At 40.1% G+C, this 23,128-nt stretch overlaps 1 protein-coding gene across 11 annotated transcripts in view; it reads left to right on the forward strand.

Moving 5' to 3' along the window:
- The first annotated feature begins 1,225 nt into the window (after positions 1 to 1,225).
- atrx (ATRX chromatin remodeler) overlaps positions 1,226 to 23,128 on the forward strand; it is a 179,830-nt gene continuing 157,927 nt past the window's right edge. For 5 of the 11 annotated variants that reach the window (XM_041195415.1, XM_041195416.1, XM_041195417.1 and 2 more), the window contains exons 1-3: positions 1,821 to 1,867; positions 19,340 to 19,411; positions 20,283 to 20,395. In XM_041195415.1, coding sequence (XP_041051349.1) covers positions 1,836 to 1,867; positions 19,340 to 19,411; positions 20,283 to 20,395 — 217 coding nt within the window. In that variant the 5' untranslated portion in view covers positions 1,821 to 1,835. Of the gene's footprint in view, positions 1,346 to 1,725; positions 1,868 to 2,483; positions 2,505 to 19,274; positions 19,412 to 20,282; positions 20,396 to 23,128 lie in introns of those variants that run through there. The other 6 variants (XM_041195422.1, XM_041195424.1, XM_041195420.1 and 3 more) reach the window with 6 other exon arrangements.

The raw sequence follows: 23,128 nt of genomic DNA on the forward strand, positions 1-23,128 counted from the left end.
AATGTTCACAGGATCACAGATCACAGAATTGTTACGCTGTAGAAGGAGGCCATTCGGTCCATTGTGTCTGCACGGCTCTCTGAGCATTTCCCTGTAACCTTGTACATTGTTTCTATTTAAATAATCGTCTAATGCCCTCTTGAATGCCTCAGTTGAACCTGCCTCCGCCACACTTCCAGTCAGTGCATTCCAAATCCCAATGACTCACTGTGTGGAAAAAAAATTCTCACCTCGCAATTGTTTCTTTTGCAGAACACTTAAAATCTGTGCCCTCTGGTTCTCGATCCGTTTACGAGCGGGAATAGTTTCTCCCTATCTACTCTGTGCAGACCCCTCATTATTTTGAAAGTCTCCTCTCCAAGGAAAACAGTCCCAACTTCTCCAATTTTTCCTCATGACTGAAGTGCCTCATCACTGGAACCATTCTTGTAAACCTCTTCTGCGCTCTCTCCAATTTGTTCACATCCTTCTTATAGTGTAGCACCCAGAACTGTACACAATACTCCAGCTGAGGTCTAACCAGTGCCTTAAGTTCATCAAAACCTCCCTGCTCTTGTACTCTACGCCCCTATTAATGAAGCCTAGAATACTGTATGCTTTAGAAACAGCTCTCTATAACTGTCCTGCCACCTTTAATGACTTATGTACATATACACCTAGGTCTCTCTGCTCCTGCACGCATTTTAGAATAGTATCCTCTATTTTATACTGTCTCTACATGTTCTTTGTACCAAAGTGTATCAAGAACATGGAGAGACAGTATAAAATTGAATTCGCCAACCACAATTCATATGTTGTAAATCTGATGTTGCAGGAAAGAGAGCCACGTTACCAATGCTTTTTGTCTTGCACTCACCGGGGCAAATACAAGAATGCCAAATTTCAAATGATCAGAAAAATTTATACCACATATGAAAATATATGAAAATCTTCGGGAACATGTCTTTCTTTTCAGCAATATTCAAGTTCAGCACTACCAAGGTACATTAAATTGAATTAAATTTTCAAAAAAAAATTAATCTAAGTAATATTCCATAGCTGGCTACTTCACAGAACATCCCAATAGCCATAGCAACATGGTTACCAAGGCAACATCTCTACCAGCCAATCAACGCATGGAAGCAGCAAAAGCAGCCAATTGTTTGAAAGCTTACTGCCGGAGGCAATCTTTCCATGACGTACTAGGTTGAATCCACATTCTTATTGGGGGAGAGAGAAAGTCACATGACCTTTCTTGCTGACAGCCTTCGTCACCATAGGAACAACCTTCCTTTCTTCCCGGCAATGGTGATCACTCGAGGCGGGAGGATGGTTCATCTAAAATTTTAGTTTGGCCGGCGAGATGGTGAGTGGGATGCTTTTCCTCCCCCAAAAAACATGTTCCCAATGGGAGAAAGGTTGTGATTGTCATGAGGTTTCCATCCTGAGCTTAAAAAAAATGTTTTTCATGTGAAATGGGTAGGCCAAGCGCTGCGGGTACCACGTGCCCTTTGTACTGACCAATCGGTGAAGAGGATACTGGAGGCGGCAGGACCAATTGAAAAGGGGAAGGAGGGGGGGAGTGGGCGGAGCAGGATTGTGCGTCGGTGAAGCGGGCGGGGAGAGAGAGCGATGGCGCGGTATTGTCTGCTCGGGGTGTAGGCGGACAAACAGCCGGGAGGAAGAGAGCGAGAGGGGGCGGGGTAGTAGTGGGGGGGGTGGGGGGGTTGGAAAACAGGCCCGAGGGTAAAGAGTGAAGTGGCGGGGCCGGGGCCGGGAGCGGGAGGGGGAAGCGAGGAAGAGCCGCCGCCGATGAGAGGAGCAAATCCGCACCTTCCACAGGAGCCGCGGGAGAGATGACAGCAGAGCCGCGCAGGTACTTTCCGGGGTGAGAAACCCCTGGCATCGGACAGAGGGAAGAAACGGCTCAAGTGCCGCCCCCCCAAATTTTGTTTCGCTCGAATCTGCACGTCCTGAACTTAGTAGGCCGGGAGGTTATTGTAAATGACGCCGCCATAGCACCGAGGCTCTTGACTCTATTTCCCTCCCCTCCCTCCTTCCTCTGATTACGTTTAGCGGGTTTCACCAAAGGCCGTATTTTTAAAAAATGGCGGCCTTGCTGCCTCCGGTGCACGTTCGACCCCCGCCTCCTCCGCCAGCTATCTATCCAGTTGCAACTTGAGGGGGGTCACATTTAGGGAAACTCATTCTCCCAAAGGGAAATCCCCAATTACACGTTATGTTTCTCTTCAAAGGCGGCGATCTTTTAAGTTTCGCACCATAAACACACTTACATGCGCATGTATATGTTTATATATATATATATATATATATATGTGTATGTGTGTGTGTGTGTGCGCGCGCGCGCCCACAGCGGATGTGGTGTTTGGGAGACACTTGTTCACTCATCGGTGTGGAGCAGAGTTGCTGTGAGTGGAGAGAGATAGTGATGCGAAGGCCAAACGTCACTTTCAGTGGACAGTTTTTCGGATTCTCCATTTTGAATCCTAATCTGGTTTTGCCAGGTGGGTGTTAGACCCCGTGAAACGTTGGCGTTTGGTTAACCCTTTTCTGGTTTATTTTTTTTTAAAAGCATATATAAAGTTACATTTGCGTTGAACTTGTAGCTGCACATAATTATAAAACAAACAAGAAGTAGCCTTCACTTTAGGTAAATAAAGCAGATTGGGGTATAACTTTAATTGACATTTAAATTTACTATTTAAATGTTCTTCTAGGTGCAGGGTTAATTAAATAAATGTAAATATTTTAACCCTAGTCTTATGAGACAAGGCTGCTGCGGATTATTTTAATAAGATTTGATGAATAAGTGCCCTGATTATCATGCCTTACCTCTAAAGCAAGGAAGGAAACTGCAGAGACTCTGACCACCATATTTGAGGGGACTGCTAATGTACAGATGTTTAAAAAGGGAGGAAAGGATAATGAGTAATTATGGGCCCCTTAACAACTACAGTTATGGGCAAGTGATGGAATCAATTCTAAGGAACAGTATAAACTTGAGTGCTGCTGAAAAAAGACGAGTCAACCTGTATAGTTTGGATTTAAACAAGCTTGGCAGTTAACTGTTCCATGGTGCATTCTCTTTGGCAAAGCTTTTACCATCAGAGTCCACTTGCTAACCAATCAGCACCCTCTTCTTGTGCAGTATATATTGTTGTTCTCTTTGAGATTTGGTGTTCTTACAAATCTGTCCTGATGAGTGCAAGATGAAAAGCTTCAACAGAATGTCTCTTTTCAACAGTGTTCAAGTTTTGTACTACCATGCAACTAACATTTAAGAAGGCATAGGTTAATCAAAGAAGGTCATCAGGCTGAATTTAAGGGAAGTTCATTACTGACTTTTTAAAAAAGATTTAAACAAAGTAATGACAATTAGGGTTGATGAGGAAATGTGGTGTGGTCTACATTGGATTTTAACAAAGCTTTTGAGAAAGCCCCATATAGCTGGCTGGGCAAAAAAAGAAAATCCCTTGGGATCTGAGGGAGGGTGGCAAATTGGTTCAAAGATTGGCTTAGTGGCAGGAAACAAAGGGTAATGGTTGAAGGGGATTTTTGCAATTGGAAGGCTGTTACCAATGGAGTTCTGTAGGGTTCAGTACTATGTTCCTTGCTTTTTGCAGTTTAATGGTTTAGATGCAAATATAGGGAGTATGCTAAAGAAGTTTGCAGGTGAGACCAAAATTGGCTGTGTGGTTAAGTGAGGAGGAAAGCTTTAGACTGCAGGAAGATATAGATGGCCTGGTCAATTGGGTAGAAAAGTAGAAAATGGAGTGAAGCTTGAGGTAATGCATTTTGGGGTGTGCAACAAGGTAAGAGAATGCAGTTAATGGGGCAATGTTGTGGGGAGAAACAGAGGGACCTTGTCATGTAAGTCCACATATCCTTAAAGGTACTAGGAAAGGTTGATCAGGTGGTTGAGAGGCATTGGGCATACTTTCCTTTCATCAATGGAGGCATGGAATACAAGAGCAGAGAGGTTATGCTACAACTGTATACAATGCTAATTAGACCACTATTTGACTACTGCATATAGTTCTGATCATATTATAGAGAAGATGTGATTGCATTGGAGAGCGTGCAGAGGAGATTTACAAGGATGTTTGCAGGACTGGAAAATTTTGAGGAAAGGCCGAATAGGTTGGGATTATTTTCCTTGAACTTTATTGAGATCCACAAAATTGAGGGAGCTAGATAGAATAAATAGTGACAGCCTGTTCACCTTAGAGGGGTCAGAAACCACGGGGCACAGTTTTAAATTAATTGGTAGAAGAATTAGAGGGCAGATGAGGAAACAATATTTTTTCACCCAGAAGGTATTAAGGACCTGGAAGACACTGTCTGAGGGGGGGGGGGGGTAGAAGCAAAAACCATTTCTAAGTAGTATTTGAATGTCTACTTGAACCATGATGTGCAGGGCTAAGGGTCTAGTGCAGGAAGGTGGGATTAGGCTGGCTAGTGCTACATCAACCACCACGAACACGATGGGCTAGATGGTGTCCTGTGTCAGAAATTTTCTGTGATCGTGTTCTTATGGGCAAGTAGAAACGGGCAATGCACGTTTGTCTTGTCAGTCTTGTGCTAATCCCAAGAATTAATTTTTAAAAATTACTGTCCCCATTTTGACAGGATTTTATAATGAAAATACTATGTCCACATTTATAGTAGAAGCTGCCTCTGTAAACTGCATATTGTAATTGCATTCTCCTGATGCAGCGCCTCCACTGACAGCAGGGTATAATTACATGGTGATGGGTTTATGTTGGAAATTTCTCTTCTAAATTCATATGTCTGCATTTTTATTAGTAGTTGACAGGAAGTCAGTGTACCTGTAAGATTTTTAATATTGAGTAGATCGCTTATGGCATTGCACGCAGCTTCATACAAGGTTGGCGAAAATAGGCCCAGGATGTTCAAATTTAATTTGTTATTTTGAAATGGGGCATTCTGTCCCTTTTTATGTTTCCATTATTATGTAGAATTTCATGAGAACTGCAACGCAGGCTAATCAACCCAACTGATCTCTGCTCCACATGAGCAAGTAAAAAGAAAAAAAAACCCAAAGCTGTCTTAAATACATAAAATGAAAGAGGATAACTAACTTAGCCTGTTACAGACCAAAAAGGTAGCCTGTGTGTGGTGGCAGAAGTGGAAATGCTATTTTTCATCTGTCTTCACAAAATATGGGACGATGCAGACATCGCGGTTAAGGAGAAGTAATGTGGAATATTGAGTCAGATAAATGTAGTGAGGAAATATTATTCAGTTTATCATACTTGAAATTGGGTAAATGGCCAGAACTGAATGAAATGTATCTTGGGCTGCTGAGAGGGCAAGGCATGATATAGGAAGGCTCTGCTCATCACTTTCCAATCCTCTCTGGTTGCAAGCATGATGATGGAGAATTGCTGATGTGCCATTGTTTAATAAGGAAGGAAAGGATGGACCCAGGTAATTACAGGCCAGTCAGCTGAACCTTGTTGGTGGGCAAATAATTGGTATTCATTTTAATTTAGTAAGGCATGGACTAATTAAGGACATTCACCATGGAGCTAAGGGAAGGTCGTGTGTGACCAGCTTGACTGAATTTTTTGAGGTAACATGGAGGTTGGTTGGCATCTCCTTGGTAGTCTATGGGGATTTTAACATGGCTCTTGACAAAGTCCCACATGACAGACTGGTCAAAAAGAAAGAGCAGATGGGATCCAAGGAAAGAAAGTTGGAACCAAATTTTAGCTGGTGGCAGGAAGCAAATGGTAATGGTTGGCAGGTGTTAATGTGACTAAGCGGCTGTGTCCAGCAGGGTTCCACAGGGCTAAATACCAGGTCCCTTGCTTTTTGTGGTATAAATTATTTAGATTTAATTGTAGGGGGCATAGTTAACAAAATTATCTGTGGTTGATAGCAAGAAAGCTGTAAATTACAAGAAAATATGAATGGACTGGCCAGGTGGGCAGAAAAGTGACAAATGGAATTCAATAGAGAGAAGTGAGGTTATGAATTTGGAGGGGGGCAAACAATGCAATGGAATATACATTAAATGCAAGGATGTTGAAGTGTAGCGCATGTCCACTTGTCCATTGGACTGCATGTCCACAAAACCCTGAACGTAACAGGACAAGCTAAGTTGGTTATGAAGGCATATTGGTTTCGTCACATTGTAGCTGAACAAATAAACTAGAGACATTGAGTTCAAATCCGTGCAAAGCTATTAGGGATTTTAAATTCAGTTAATAAAGTAAAATTTGTCCATTTATTCCACCAGTTTGTCTTATGTCCTTTTGAAATTTATCACTATCCTCCTCGCAGTTCACAATACCTCCATGTCTTGTGTCATCTGCAAATTTTGAGATTGTGCCCTATACACCCAGGTCGAAGTCAATATATATCAAGAAAAACAGTGGACCTGGTACTGACTGTTACGGAGCAGCACTATGTAGCTTCCTCCAGTCCGAGAAACAACTGTTCACCACTACTGTTTCATATCACTCAGCGAGCTTCGTATCTGTTCTGCCACTGCCCCTTTTATCTTGTGCACTTCAACTTTGCTGGCAAGCCTATTATGTGGCACTTTATCAAAAGCCTTTTGGAAGTCCATATACACCATAGTTTCCTCATCAATCCTCTTATCTCATCAAAAAAAAACTCTCAAAGAACATTTATGAGAATGTTGCCAGGGCTGGAGAATTTTAGCTATGAGAAAAGATTAGATAGGCAGGGACTATTTTCTTTGGAAACGAGGAGGAGAGATTTAATTGAGGTATTGAATTTAATTGTGTATGAAATTAGGAACAATGGAGATAGAATGAGTAGGAAGGATGTATTTCTCAGCAGAGTGGTCAGTAACCAGGGGGCTTAGGTTTGAAGAAATTGACAGATTGATTAAAAAGCTAGAGCAACTCACTACCTGAAAGGTAGAGACAGAAACCCTCCTCTCAATTAAAACAAAATTCTAAACTCATGAATGGACCAGAAGTGGGATTAAGCTGGATACCTGTTTTTCGGCCAGCACAAATACATTGGGTCAAATGGCTGCCTCCTTGGCTGAAAATTTCTAGGATATGAGATTCTTCCTATTCTAATTACTTCTTTTCCCTGGAATTCCCCTGCCCCTCTATTCCCTTTTACTCATGTATGTATCAATATATCCTCATGTCAATTCTATCTGTTTCAACTATTGTGAAGAAAGGCATGAATGTGTAACATGCTCTGTGTAAAGAAATTTCTTATTTGACCTATCACCTATTTATGCCCATTTTTTGGACTCAACAAGAAGTGGATATGGTTTCTCCACACCCACACTATTGGACTACTTAATAATTTTGAAAACCTCTGTTACATCTTCTATTTGATTCACAGCTGCTCCACCTTTCATGATAGTTGCACTTTTAATTTTGGCAACCTTTGGTTGAAAAAACAGGCAGAATATTTCTTCAAATGGTGAGAGGGTGGGAAGTATGGGTATCCAAAGGGACCTAGGTGTCTTTGATCATGAGTCACTAAAAGTTAGCATGCAGGTGCAGCAAATAATTAGGAAGGCAAATGGTATGTTGGTCTTCATTGCAAGGGGGCTTGGCCTCAATAGCCAAGTGGTTGTGGTACTGGGTTTGTAACCCCCAGATCAAGAGTTCACATCTCACAATGGCAAACTATGAAACATGTAACTTCATCTGAAACAGATGGAAGCAGGTTTGAACTCGAAAGAGTTCATTGCAAGGGGATTTGAGTACAGGAGCAAAGATGTCTTGCTGCAGTTGTATAGAGCCTTGGTGAGACTGCATCTGGAGTATTGTGTACAGTTTTGGCCCCCTTGTCTAAGAAGGAATATAATAGAGTCAGAGTTATACAGCACAGAAACAGGCCATTTGGCCCATCATGTCACTGCCCGCCATAAAGCACCTATCTATTCTAATCCAATTTCCAGCATTTGGCCCATAGCCATGTATATTATGGCGTTTCAAGTGCTCATCTAAATACTACTTAAATGTTGTGAGGGTTCCTGCCTCTACCATTCCCTCAGATAGTGTGCTCCAGATCCCAGCCACCCTCTGGGAATGTGAAAAAACTTTTCCTCAAATCCCCTCTAAACCTTTTGCCCCTTTCCTTAAATCTATGCCCCCTGGCTATTGAAGGCTCCGCTAAGGGGAAAGGTTTCTCCCTATCTATGCCTCTCATAATTTTATATACCTGTATCAGGTCCCCCCTCAGCCTTCTCTGCTGTAAGCAAAACAGCCCTAGCTTATCCAGTCTCTCTTCATAGCTGAAATGCTCCAGCCCAGGCAACATTCTGGTACACAGAGGTTCACCAGATTATTGGGGTTAATGTTTTGAGTCTGTATGATCCTTCTTCGATCTGAAGAAGGGCCAAATAGACTCAACGTTAACTCTTTTTTTTCTCCACAGATGCTGTCAGATCTGCTGAATTTTTCCAGCATTTTGTTTTTCTTTTAGATTTTGCAGCATCCACAGTATTTTACTTTTATGCTTTCATCAGATTAATCCATGGGATGGTGGGATTGTTTTATGAGGAGAGATTGGAGAGACTGGGCCTGTATTCCCTAGAGTTTCAAAGAATGAAGGGTGACTCCATTAAAACTTACAGAATTCTTACAGGTTGTGACAGGGTGGATGTAGATAAGATGTTTCCCCTGGCTGGTGGGTTGCTAACCAGGGGACATAATCTCAGGATAAGGGGCAGGCCATTTAAGACTGAGATGAGGGGGAATTTCTTCAGAGGGTGATAAATCTTTGGAATTCTCTACCCCGAGGGCTGTGGAAGCTCAAATCATTGAGCATGTTCAAAACAGATATTGATAGATTTCTAGAGACTAATGACATCAAGGGATATGGAGATAGTATAGGAAAATGGTGGTGTGGTAGATGATCGACCATGATCTAATTGAATGGTTGAGCAGGCTTGATGGACTGAATTGCCTACTCTTGTTCCTATGTTCCTTAAATCCTTTCTGTACTTTCTCCAGTATTTTGATGTGCTTTGTAGTATAAAGACTAGAACTGCACACAGCATTCCAGTACAAGTCTAACTGATAAAATAATGTTAAATATATGGAATTTAAAGGAATAGAATCCAAAAGTTAAATAAATACTGTACTTTGCACTCTTATGGCCTGCTAAATTGAATCACCTCTCACTAGTTTAATTTGCCATTTGTCAACTCACTGTAAGCCTGTTGTCTTCCTGTATTTTGGTGAAGCCTTGCACATTATTAACTATTCTGCTCAATTTGGTATCTGCAAATTTCTAAACCATACTTCTAATTTGGGGCTCAATCATCTATACAATTAACAGTGCAGATACCTTCAGGGCACCACATTACTTTCTGTCAGTCCAAAAGGCTTCCATTTACTCCTATTTATTTTTTGTTTTGTAGCCATCTTTCAATCCATGCTGCTACAAGGCCCCTGACTCTGCATCCCCTGACTATTGTGGCACCTTATCAAATATTTTCTGAAAGTCTGTGTGCCACGTGCACTGCATTGCCTCATGTTACTCATTTTTTGTTGGCCCTTCAAATAATTCAACAAAGTTCTTGTTCCAAGTGACTATTAAATTGTCTTCATATGTTTAGTTATCTGAACTTTTAGTGAAGATGTTATATACCTTTTCTACTACTGACATTAAGCTCATTGTTGTTCCCTGGACTAGTTATGTGAGGGGCTTAGCTGTCATTTGGTCTTTTTTTCCAAGCTAAATTGTAGCAAATACATTATGTATTGGTTTGGGAAAGTAAAACATAGTATCCATCATTTTGTTGGGTAAGGGTAGGACCTGCTTATATATAATTGCACATATAAGTTTCTATAAATATTTCTGTGACCCCTCTTATTGAGCAATAAGATGATAAATAATTTGAGCATCCACTGCATTTAGCAAAGTTTGAGTTGAGCAGCTATTTGATCATGAAGTCTGGCTTTCTGGAGGAATGAAAGTTGAAATAATTAATAACCAGTGAAAGACTGTTAACGTGACCAGAAACCAGTTCTAGTTTGAAGAACAATATTCCTGAACAGCATAAGCAAAGAGCCATTACAGGCCAAATGGTCCACTTTTTATCGTTCTGATTCTATGCAGTGAAAGCTAACAGTTCCGATAGTAATTTCACTGGGGTTGAGCAAGGTCTTCCATTGTTTTAACAGGAATATCTCCTGCAGAACACATTTCACCCACAGGGTGGTATTTTGTGCAAAACAAAAACTGATGTTGCATAGCACCACCCAGTGTGTGAAGTTGAGTCCTACAACACAATTATATTTACCTTCATTATATATCAAATGAAACATTTCTGGCCTTGGAATGCAGGAGTAAAGTATGGAAATATAATTTGTGTCTTCCAATCCTCCTGTGAAGCTATTGATTTATTGCAAGGCTACACTTCTATAAATGTTTGTTGCCCTTCCATATCATTTAGAAGCTCATTTTCAAGAGTCTAGGAAGTGAATTTATGTAGGCCCTTCAGCATTACAACTAAGAGTAAGCTTGTCCCTTTCATACTGGGAACCCTGCATCTAAGGGGAGATGGTGGTGTAGTGATATTGTTGCTGTACTAGTAATCCAGAGGCCCAGACTCATACTCTGGGAACATGAGTTCAAATTCTACCATGGCAGCTGTTGGAATTTAATTTCAATTAATAAAATAATTAGTAATAGTCACCATGAAACTGTTTGTCAATTGTCATAACCCATTTTACATGGTCAGGCCTACCTGTGACTCCAGACCCTCTTAACTGCTCTCTGAAATGGCCTAGCAAGCCACTCAGTTCAAGGGCAAGCAGGGATGGGCAACAAATGCTGGCCTTGGCAGCGATGCCCACCTCCCATGAAAGAAGCAACTATAATGCCCCTCCCATTGCATTTTTGAGATTAGTTAATTTAGCACATAGTGAGGGAGTGGTTCTTTGTTGCCTTAACTAGTTGATCCGTCACAAACGATTTTAAAACTTGTTCTTGCTTTTGTATCTCTATTGCTTTGCTTTATATTTGTTGCTAAGCAAGAATGCTACGACTGAGCAGAATGCTTGGCTGAGTGGCAATATTCTCCCTTTTGAGTTTGAAGGTTCAAGATCTGCTCTTGGACTTAGTGTGGTCTAGGCACTCTAGTGCAATACTGAGGAAGTGCTGAATTGTTGTAGCTCCCTTTTGGATACAATGTTAAATTGAGGGACTGTCTGCTTCTTTAGGCAAATGCAGAAGATCGCATAGCACTTAACAAAGAACGGGAAGTTCTCCTGTGTTGACTAGCATTCATCTGACGTACTTGGAAGACCTTGTTATGTACACATTGGTTTGCCTACAAAACTAATTGGCTTTGAAGTTGTAAGTGACATCTAGAGATGCCAGAAAATGTAAGCTCTTTCCGCTCCCTTCTCTTTTTGCTTGTTGCCTTTTACTAGTGTGTGCTATCTGTACTGTTTCGATATTACATAATTTAATGGCCCTATTTGTGTTTTTCTGAATAATTTGTGAAAGATTTAAGTCCACCTTAGATTTAGTGTGTCACTTTACTTCCTGCAGTAACACTTCAAAACTTAATATTGTAACCCATTGAATTTTAAAATATTTTCTTATTAAAGGCTTAGTGGCTCAGTGCATCATTTATTCAGACTATATGGATGAATTACATACTTCCAAGTTTCTACAGTCCTTTAGCCAATGATTTGAAGGTGCACACATCTGTCCTAAGATGTTTTACCTGTCTTATATGCTTTGGGAAGATTGTAAATTCTGAGAACACAACTTCACATGAAGTTCAGTCATACGTTGGCACAGTGCAAAAATGTTTTGTGGTGCTGAATGTGAGTAAGTAGTTAGCAATTGTGATTATTTAACACATTGCTACCAATAATCTATTGTAGAAGAAAATCAGGAATCAATGCATTTACTTTGCTTGCATATGTAACAAAAGTTTTGCATATGCACCTACTATTACAGTTGTTGTAATGTAGATGCATGCAGTTGAATTTGGCTACATTAACTGGCTACAGCAAGCTTGCTGCCACTAGTTTGTGCTGCAGTATGACTTAGTGCAAGTTGCAAAGCCATGGCTACATTTTTTGTTTTTAAATTATTTTTCCTCAATCTTTGACCCATGATTCTGGTGCACCATTGATTGTCCACTTACTATGATCCCATGAGGTTGACTGCCTGTTGTTTCAGTGCAGCCTGCCTGTTGTCTTCCCTGTTTCTTCCATAGTACCAAACCATCCCAATGTGTCATGGTATTTTAGAATTACGTTGGGGGTCTCCTCGCTGATGCTTGCTGGTCTTGGTGTGCTCACTGACTGTAATGTGCTCCAATCCATTGTTGCCCCAAGCCTTATCTGTTATCTTGCTGGCTCAAAGCTCTGATTAGGAAAAGGGGGAAGAAAGGACTGGAGTAGCACCAGGTGGGGGAATTTGGTAGTAAATGAGTGAGGGGTTAGGGATTTGGGATGTGACCGAAATGCAAATCGAGGTAGGTTGCAATGGAAGATTACACGGGAAGAAGATAGGGAAATGGGGTGAGTGGGGATTGATGGGAAAGATGACCGGTGAGAGTAGTATACAAATCCAAGCAAATGCAATGAAACTGGATGAGGGAGTGGTAAAGGATGAAATTGGAAGGCATTTAGGGAAGGGTGCAGGTGACTGAGGATATTGGGGTGAGGGACACAGGAAAAGGTATGAAGGGTAAAGCAGAAGTTGCTGTGAGAGATGAAGTTTGGAGTGAACAAGAATGTAAGAGGTTTGGTTGTGAGCTGGAGACATGAGTTGGAAGTGGATCAAAAGTGTAGGCATCTGGCTAAAAGGAAAGGTGGGCAAATGTGTGGTAAGATGATGGTGAGGAAATGTGAAGGGAAAGGAGCACAGATATAAAGTGATGCAGAACAGTAGTGATAAAACTTCTATTAAGAGCAAGGGTGAGAAGGAGAAGGCACGAAATAGGACCAAGGCTTTGAAACAGTGCAGGTGAATTGGAGCATGCAGTGCCATTCTGATTTGTTTATTTTTTGTTTACCACCTTGAGTTCCCACATGTCACCATCAGTAATTCTCTTACAGCTCTAGCCAATCCCTCCACCAACTATTAATCAATGGCAGGTAAGAGCAATAGAGGGCAAAATGATAAGTGAAAGTGTATACAAACAGGATGCAAACATAACACACACTTAAGATGCAGATTGTATTCTGTGATTTACCTTGACAGACACCAAATAAAACATTAGCGGACCTCAACTTATCATGTACCTTCCTTCCCTAACAGTCTCAAAACTGTTCCCTTACCTACCTCAATATCTCCAATTCTTATCCATCCCCCTGCCTTTCCTGTCTTCCAACTCACCATCAGCAGTGGAGTGGGAGAAATCAATCATTGTATACTGAGTGTCTTTCATAAGTCAAATCAATATACAAAGCACTGACCTGGATTTTACATTAAGAACAATAGTAAGGCCATTAGTGCTTACCATTGTATCCACACCTGTGAAGTTAAACTCCAAAATCATGAAGTTTATGTCAGATTTACCCTGCTCCTCCACAGGCTGTGGTGTAACAGCACCATGGCAATAGGCTCAGCACTAATATCCATATAAGAGTGTATTTGCCTGTTAAAGACAGAAAAATGTAGTGCTGCAGCATTCATAGCATGCTAAATCTTGCTGCCAACTTCTGATACTGAAAAATTAATTTTACAAGTTTGGAGTCTCATTCCTTCATAATTTAATGCTAGAGATTTTTTAAAAATACATTTTTTTTCTTATCTCAATCTTTTTTTCTGTTTACTTTCTGCACATTTGATTTGACATTGAATTAAACCTATACATATTTTATACTCATACTTTCTACTTTAGACTCTGCATGTTTCATTGAGGATTTTTCAATCTGGTTGATGAATCTCACTTGCTTACTGTGCTCATACATAGCATGGATTCCCTATGGAGGGCGGTCTGCTGGAAATGATCTTCAAAGTGCTGCCCAAAAGCCCCCACTGTGTGGGCATTTGCCAGTGAAATGAATGGTGAACATTGATCCTTCACTGCTACAGAATCTTGACCAATATGTGAACTAACTCCCTTGGGGAAAGAATTGCCTGTAGCACACTAATTCACATTTTCTCAAAATGCTATTACCCACTACCAGTACATTTCACTTATGGACTTTGGCTGCTCTGTATTATGCTTTTGGAATTAATGGGTTCTGTGCTTCTAACAGATGCACCAGTTGACAATTAAATTAGCTGCTGTTGGATTCCTGGCTAGTGCATTCAATTGTATGTTTTTGGCATAAAATCAGACATTCTTTTTTGTTACTCAGACATTATTTTGGTATAACGTAGTAAAACCATTTGCATTTTGTTTACATTAAACATAATGCTTCAGTTGGGAGAAAGCATGTTTTTGTTTTTTAACAGTTCCAATGTACAGTTATAATTTTAAAACACTATTTACAAAATCTAATTATTTGATGCAATTGGATTTGTAGTTTTAGGGGAAAAACTATGGTCCTCTGCAGCAGTTTTAAAGCAAAATCTCCTTTTCTGCTTAATGTTAGGTACAGATTCTTGGAATCATAATTTAAGAATTATTTTTGCTCAACATTCTTGGTCTCTTGACTATTTTCTGTTAGGCTGTTAGTGCTCAGGGTAAGAGATTTTCATTTCCTATTCAGCATTGCTGTTAATTATTTGATGTGGTGTTTTCTTGTTATAACTGTCTAGTTCCTGTAGCAGTACATAATTTGCTGAGTATTCAGTTCTTAGTGCTAGTTGTTTTATGTGTATATATGTTTTATATTGTAACCAACTCTTAAATTTGTGTTTTAAGAGCTTGCAGCTTAAACCCATCCTTTTAACAAAAAAAAAACTTCTGTGACTGTTTTTAGAAAGCGTTTCTCTCTAATTCAATCAAGATCTTAAAGGGAACTATCATAGGTTAGCTTGAACTGTCTCCTTCTCGCTTTAATTTTCCATTGTCTTTCTGAGCTCTTAATAATACTAGTGTTGGCTTGGAGTTATTGCGATGGAGTATGTGTTAGAAACATTGCAATATGGAAGAGAGGGTGAGGACTATATGGATAGCTTACTCCAGAACACAGCCACACCACACGGAGATTCAGGTGCAGGAAGAAGAGTGTGAAACTTTGACAGTTTGCAGGGAAGGGAAACAAAAACAGAATTACCTGGAAAAACTCAGCAGGTCTGGCAGCATCGGCGGAGAAGAAAAGAGTTGACGTTTCGAGTCCTCATGAACCTTCGACAGCTGTTCTGTTGAAGGGTCATGAGGACTCGAAACGTTAATTCTTTTCTTCTCTGCCGATGCTGTCAGACCTGCTAAGTTTCTCCAGGTAATTCTGTTTTTGTTTTGGATTTCCAGCATCCGCAGTTTTTTGTTTTTATCACAGGGAAGGGAAATCTAGTTGATGTGTAGGGAAGGAGTAAATACAGAAACTTGTCCTGCCCAACAAATGCAAGTAAATGCTGTCTGAGGGAAGGTGCCCAGATTGCTAACCCAGTGCCAGAATAAGGAACCAAAAAGGGAATTTACGCATGGAGGCAGAGGGCTTGGCTGAAGTACTGAATGAGCACTTTGGACCTATCTTTACCAAGGAAGATGCTGCTAAAGATGTAGTGAAAGGGGAAGAAGTTAACACTGGATATGCTAAAAATTGATAGAGTGGGCATTAGAAACTTTGGCTGTATTTGAAAGTTAAGTCACCAGGACTGGATCTAATGCATCCAAAGATACTGAGGGAAGTAAGAGTAGAAATTGTGGAAGCACTGATAAACTTTCAAAATCCCCTTTACAGGGATGGTGCCAGAGGACTGGAGAATTACAAATGTTGCACCCTTGTTTCGAAAAGGGTGTAAAGATAAGCTGAGCAATTACTAAATTGTATGCTAACTTGAGTTTTTTGAGATGAGGGTTGATGTGGTGAATGATGACTTCCAAAAGGCATTTGAAAGTGTCACAAACAGGTTTGTCAGCAAAGTTGAAACAGCAAAGTGACAGCATAGGTACAAAGTTGGCTGAGTGACAGGAAGCGGTAGTGGTGAACGGTTGTTTGTTGGACTGGAGGAGGGTAGTAGTTTTTTTAGTTCTCTACAGGTTGATATTAGGCCCACTGCTTTTCATGATCTATATTAATGACCTTGACTTGGGTTTGCAAGACACAATAAAGCATGTAAGTGTTGTGAATTGTGAAGAGGATAGTGATTGATTTCAGGAGGGTGTAGGCTGGTGGAATGGGCAGACATATGGCAAATGAAATTTAATGCAGAGAAATTTCACGTGACACATATTTTGGTAGCGAGAATGAGGAAAGGCAATATAAAATGCTGGTGCTAGAGCAGAAGGACTTGGGATATATGTACATAAATTGGTGGCAGGACTGATTGAGAAAGCAATTAAAAAGGCATATGGCATCCTGGGCTTTCTCAAAGGTGTAGAGTACTAAAGTTATGGTAAACCTTTATAAAGCATTGGTTCAGAATTAACTGATGTATTGTGTCCAATTCTGGGGACCACACTTCAGGAATGATGTGAAGGTGAGGGTAGGCAGCCCTAAACTATGGTATGGATATGTTGTTGGGAGCTCATCTCTGGATCAGATATGACACCAAGGATGTGAACAGTCTGGTTCAGCCTCAGAAAATTGATGAGGAGAGGGGTGGAATCTGAGGTTAGGGAATGGAGTTTGTGATGGGAATTAAAGACAATGGTTTCTGTCTTCTCAGTATTTATTTGGAGGAAAGTTCTGCTCATCCAATAATGGATGCCAGAAAAGTGGTTTAATGACAATGGAAGACTCTAGAAGCTGAGATAAGGGAGAGCTGGATGTCGTCAGTGCAAGTGAAAACTGACGATTTTCCTGGCGATGACACTAAGGGAAGTATGTAAATGAAAAATAGAGGGAATAGATCCAGACAAGTGCAGTCCCATCCAGTTGGACAAGTGGAAGAGGCACTTATGGTTAAAAATCTGTAAGGGAGCTGTTGCCAAGTAGTTCACTTGTGTGTCCTGACCAAGTGGGTTTTTTGAGATGTTTTGTAAAACTGTTTTAACTGTGTAACTTTAATCTTTTGAGCTTAAGTTTGTTTTAAACTATTTGTTAATTTTTTAAATTTTAAAATCCTAAAAGTGTTATTGGGATTCTATGCTTCTGGGACCAGTAGTGATTTCCCTCATTTTCAAAATATAAAACAAAGATTATGATCAGTAAGACAAGTTTCTCTCTGGGATTTGGCTTGCTCAGCAAATAACATCAGCTTTGGTTGTAAAAGTATTACATACTATATGCTTTCCTAATTAGCTCTGCCCACCTTCAGTGGCGGAAGGAATGTTTTTGCCTTTGTAAACAATATACTAAAACCTAATGGATGGATTTCAACAAAAATTGGTACACAGGATATGGCTCAAAGAAGAACTGATTTTGGTGAAAATGCGAATCCAGATTCGGATCCTGGAAGGGTCTGACCTTTTCTTCTAGAATGTTGTGATTGTCTCAGCTGCTATGGTGCAATTTGTCACAGCTGTCAATGTGAGCTGAGTTTTTGGAGCAGTTTGTTGAATGTAAATTGGCTTAAAGCCTCCTCAATGATTTGGAAGCTCTTAATAAAAAGATTTCTTATCTCAGCTTTGTAGTTACAGAGCATTAACCAGGCAGGGAATGCCTCAAGAATGAGCTGCTTAATTGTCATAACATTGAGGTATATGCTCTACTGTATGCCCTCTTCACATGTTGCTTTCTGTTAACTTTGTGATTTATATATAAGGGCACCCAGGTCCCTCTGAGTGCTTTTCCCAACTCCTCATAAAAACAGAAAATGCTGGAAAAACTCAGCATTTCTGCCCCTTTACCTCCTCCCTCCTCACCATTCAAGGCCCCAAACACTCCTTTCAGGTAAAGTGGACGTCCACTTGCACGTCCTTCAATTTGGTCTAGTGTATTCGCTGCTCCCAATGAAGTCTCCTCTGCATTGAAGAGTCTAAATACAGATTGGATAACTACCTTGCAAGAGCCAACCTTTCTGTTGCTTGCCATTTCAACACACCATCTTGCTCTCATGCCCACATATCTATCCTTGGCCCGCTGCAATGTTCCAGTGAAGCCCAATGCAGACTGGAAGAACAGCACCTCATCTTCCGATTAAGCATTTTACAGCCTTTGGAACATTGAGTTCAACAACTTTAGACCATGAACACACTCCTCCATCTTTATGCCTTTTTAAATCTGATTTAAAAATATTTATTTATTTTTTCCATTTAAAATTTTTTTCCCCCAACGCCACTGCCCCTGCGCACAGGGCCATCTGGCACTTGTTTGTGTTGTGCTTTCACAGACCACTAACCCATGTTCTGCTATCTTACCTTTATGCCACTATCAGCACCTTCTTTAGTCTTTAACACAACCATTAACACTCCGTTTGTCTTGTGTCTATGAAATCTTTGTCGATCTCTCCTGAGCTCCCACCTATCCCTGACCTTCCATTTTGTTGCACCGCCTCTTAAACAGTATAAAATCCATAGCATTTCTGCTTCTCTTTAACTCTGAAGAGTCATATGGACTTGAAATGTTAACTGTTTCTCTCTTCGCAGATGCTTCCAGACCTGAGTTCTTCCAGCATTTTCTGTTTTTATTTTGGATTTCCAGCATTGTGTTTTGCTTTTATTTTTCAAATCTTGCCTTTTTTCTGTTTTTCCTGTCAATTATAACTAAATTTCTCCAGATTAATATTCTGTCTGCCACGTTCTTGCCACACATTTATATAACTCAGTGAACTGTTTTGCTTTGTATTGTCCACTAGCCAGGATACATTATGCTCAATTGCCTCATCTCTGTTGATACAGTTTGTAAATAGCTGAGGCTCAAACAGTGATCCTTCTGGTGTCTCGTTAATTACACAAATGCACAAAGTAATTCAGGAGACTGGAAGAGCTATAAATAATAACAAAGGTAAAGAGAAAATAAGGTACAAAAAGAAATATGGAAAAACATGTGCAAAGGTTATCAAAAACCTAACTAAAGTTTGTATAAATATATTTTCCCCTATTGCTCTCTCTTATGGGCCTATTAGAGGCTGTAAAGGCAGGCTTGTTAAATGAATACTTTGTATTCATTTTCACATTAGGAGATGAAATACCAATGGTAAAAGAAAAACTAAAAATATACCCAGGGAAGGAAGTAACTAGATTTAACATGTAAGAAAATAGCAATGGAGAAAATAATAGTATTTAAGGCAGACAAATCTTCAGGACCTGATGTTTCTTTTTTCCACACCAGAGTATTAAAAGAAATGGATGAAGAAATTGCATAAGCGTTGATCATAATTTTCTAGTGCTCTCTAGATTTTGGAATTGCACCGTTGGATTGGAAAATTGCAGATTTCACTCTTGTTTAAGATGGGAGGGAGAAACCAGGTAACTACAGATCTCAGTTTAATTTCAGTTGTGGGGAAATTAGTGGAATTTATTATCTGTGGCTGAGCACTTTAGACAGGTGTAAGCTGATTAGAGTGTCAGCGGGGATTAGTGAAGGGTAGGTCCTGTCTGAATATTCTTGTTGAATATTTTGAGCAGGTCACTAAACTAGTTGAGATTGCCAATGGATGTATTAGAAAAAAATGTGAAGCTGTAGGTTTGCCAGCTTCACATTTGGGGAAATTTTACATGGTTGCTGCTAAGGGGGATGACTATGGAGATTTTCAAATAAGGAATATTCAGCGCATATTTGTAATATGTTGTGCATTTAAGCAACCATTGGCAGATACATCTTATGAAAAGGTATACTTGTATAAGTTCTATTGTTGATTTTGAAAGGGCAAGTTGCTTACAGGAAATGTTCCTTGATACAATTCATATTGATACTTTAATAGCAAACATACTTGTTTTGGCCTGAAAATCTGTATTTAATATCCAATTTGAAGACAGTATGATGCCATGATAATAGACTGTTGAATCCAGTATGTCTACAGCAAATAAAATTATTTATCTGGATTATGCAAATTTGTAAAGGCAGGTTATTCATTAAATAGTTGCAGAAGGTAGCAAATGATTTTATAAAACCCCAAAATTGAAATTAACATGCATCATGCACTGTTTTCTGACCATGTGGTCAGGCAGGTAGCCTACTTGTAAGCTCCTGATGTTGCTTTGTCATCACTGCCAGAATAGTTTTTAAGCTTTGAGTTGCTGCCAAACAGCTGCCTAATTTTGGGTGTCTGTAATTGCACTCCAAATAGATTGGACAACATAGTACTTTTTAAAAATACTGTAACTCTTACTTTTACAGTGAAAGCAAGCTGAATACATTAGTGCAGAAGCTTCATGAATATCTGGCTCAATCAACAGAACAAGGTGAAGAAACCCTGTCCTCTCCAAAGCTGTGTCTAAATCAGTTTTCAGGTAATACTCATTTTAAATTGATAAATCAATAAGATGCAGGCTGATCATGTTTACTAATCCATTGGAAACGTTACTGAATTAAAAGAGCAGAGTAGCAAAGAATAAAAGAAAAACTGTTTTATTCAGGAAGCTCAGTTGACTGGCGATATTTTTAAATCCAATTTTGCCTATCAGGAAATGAGGCTAGTCTCCATGTTTTAAGAATACAATATCAGTAGATTAAAGAGTCTATGTGCAAAACCAATGGGATTAGATTTAAAGCACAGTGCTTGAGGAAAGAATGGCATTCACATCCAAGTTCTATGTGTAATGGGTCTAATAGAAAAATAACTGAGCTTGCGCTAAACATGGAAGGAACTTGAGTTTTGCTTCTATATTTGTCGTGAAAGCCTCTTAAACAGAGCTGCTCTGAATGCTATGAAATGTTAAATTGGAAGGGCAGTTCAACTTGCTGACTTCTATTAAAGCTTGAATAAAAGCTGTCATTCATAGGGACCTAAGAATAGTAGCCTTAAATGGCAGATGAGTAGACATGATTCGTTCCTGAGATGTGGTGACAAGACTGGTATCAATTACCCATCCCTAGATACCCTGAAAGTGATGGTGGATCTCCCTGAATGCTGCTCTGTTACCTTTTTGATGTAGATTTTGGTACCTTCCCTATTATTGACGTTAACAGGTTTATAGTGTTCAGGCTTTGTTCTATTTCCCTTTTTGTATATTGGAAGAGCAGTAGCTATCTGCCAGCATACTTGGACTTAATTCTCTTTAGCTTTGCTACTTTGTTTCCTGCTTCCTCCAGTTCTCAATCCTTTTAAGCTCATCCTCTAGTAGTGTCTATTACATTATCCACATTCTTTACTAAAATCTGAAGCTAAATAGCCATTCAATACTTCTGCCATTTTGAGTTATTACCTGTTAGGTTTTCTTGCTCATGCTTTAGTGGCTCAATCCCTAACTTAGTTTTCCATTTGTTGGTTTTGTGTTGTTAGAACATGTTTTATGTTCCTTGGTAATTTGAATTTGTGATCTCTTTCCTTTCCTGTTCTCTCTTAACTTCTGTCCCAAGTTGTTGTTCCCTCTTCCCTTTTGCCCTCTCCTTTAGCATCCAAGCGTAACTAAATAGTGGATTGGCACTAGTGGACGAACTTGTGAAACCTGGGGTTCGTGCCTTGTGATATATGACCCTTACCTCTTAGATTAGCATGAGGCTATGTACCTTTATTGCCTTCCTCTCCACTATGTGAATTGAGTTTCCTGACTGGGAAAAAATGCTGATCTCACTTGCCTGCATTTCCTATATCTTATCTGAGGTAACTAAGCATAGGTTAGTATTCCCATTTATTCTGTCATTCTGGGTAGTAGTGTCAGTAGAGGTGGTTGTGACCATGTAGGTCATAATCACCAGGGTTACCCAACTGATTGGCTATGGCACACTCTGGAAAACCTATGATTGTCAAGTGTATCTCTGTCAACCAGATGGGTCCTTATTCTCCCAACATCCTTTGGATAGTTTTGCTTACCAATGCAAGAATGGGAAGATAATTGCTGGAATTGTTCTGGCTGCAGTGGGATAGGTAAGAGTGGACCAAATGAGGATAACCGCTTAGCTGGGTAATGGAAGAGAGGCATTGGAAATAGATTGTATAATTGACTGTCCGAGGAAGATAATGCTTCTGGGTCACTTGGAGGCACTGTCATTCAAGACTTTGGTTAGGGAATTTTGGTGCTGTAGAAAGGGTGGGAACTGGTTGGAGGTATTCAATTAGTGAATTGTGGGAAAGATCTGAAATCAACAGTGACCTTGGAAAGGGAGGTTGGTAGTTACTGAGGAAGGAAGGGTTCAACATTTAAGAAAAAGATAATGGCTGTTTTGAAATGTCAAGGCCAGGCTGATAAGAGGAAACAATTTCCAATATAGCCTAAATGGAGGGAAATTGGGTGACAAGGTGTTAAGTTGGAATGGACTTGATGAAGCAGAAGATTGGATTCCTGGGTGAAATTGGCTTGGAGAGGCTGGGGTTTGGTTCAGAGATGATGTGGCAAGGGGATTTGGGTATGGCTTGAGTTCATAGCAGAAGGAAGTTAGGAGCCATAGGCAAGTGAATGGGTAAGCTCTGTCTTGGGAAACAAAATACAGTATTGCTTGTTTGCATTTGTAGTTGAGGGGGTGGGGGTACAAGGGTCCGGGATTTAGACGTGCATTTATATAGCACCTTTCTCGACCACTGGATATCTCAGTGCTTTGCAGCCTAGAAAGTACTTTTGAATTTTAGTCAGTTTGAAGTGTAGGGAATGTGGCAACCAAATTATGCACAGCAAGTTCCCAGAAACAGTAATATGATGATGACCAGATAATCTTGTTTTAGTAAGGATGATGGGGTATCTTTACCCTCCCAGGGTGAGCCTAATGTGAATTGGCTATTGTGGCGAGAGTAGAGCAAGGTGCAATAAAGCTCAATGTGATCAAGGTGGATCTGTCAATGGATGATTAAGCCAGTTGTCTGCCAGCAATGCTCAATGTGAAATAAAGGCGAGGGCTGCACTAGAAGTAAATGAGCAGAATGGGAGAAGATGAGGACTTTAGTTGGGATGTGCATCAAAGGTGGGGCTGAGGGAGATGTATAAATCTACAGCTGGAGAGGCATTGTGCCAAATGGAGGGCCAACGGTTAGTCAGTTTGGAAGTTTTTGCGTATGGTGGTAAGTTAATTGGTGGGACAGATCCAATAGT

The sequence above is a fragment of the Carcharodon carcharias genome, chromosome 9, assembly GCF_017639515.1.
Source record: "Carcharodon carcharias isolate sCarCar2 chromosome 9, sCarCar2.pri, whole genome shotgun sequence".
NCBI lineage: Eukaryota > Metazoa > Chordata > Chondrichthyes > Lamniformes > Lamnidae > Carcharodon > Carcharodon carcharias.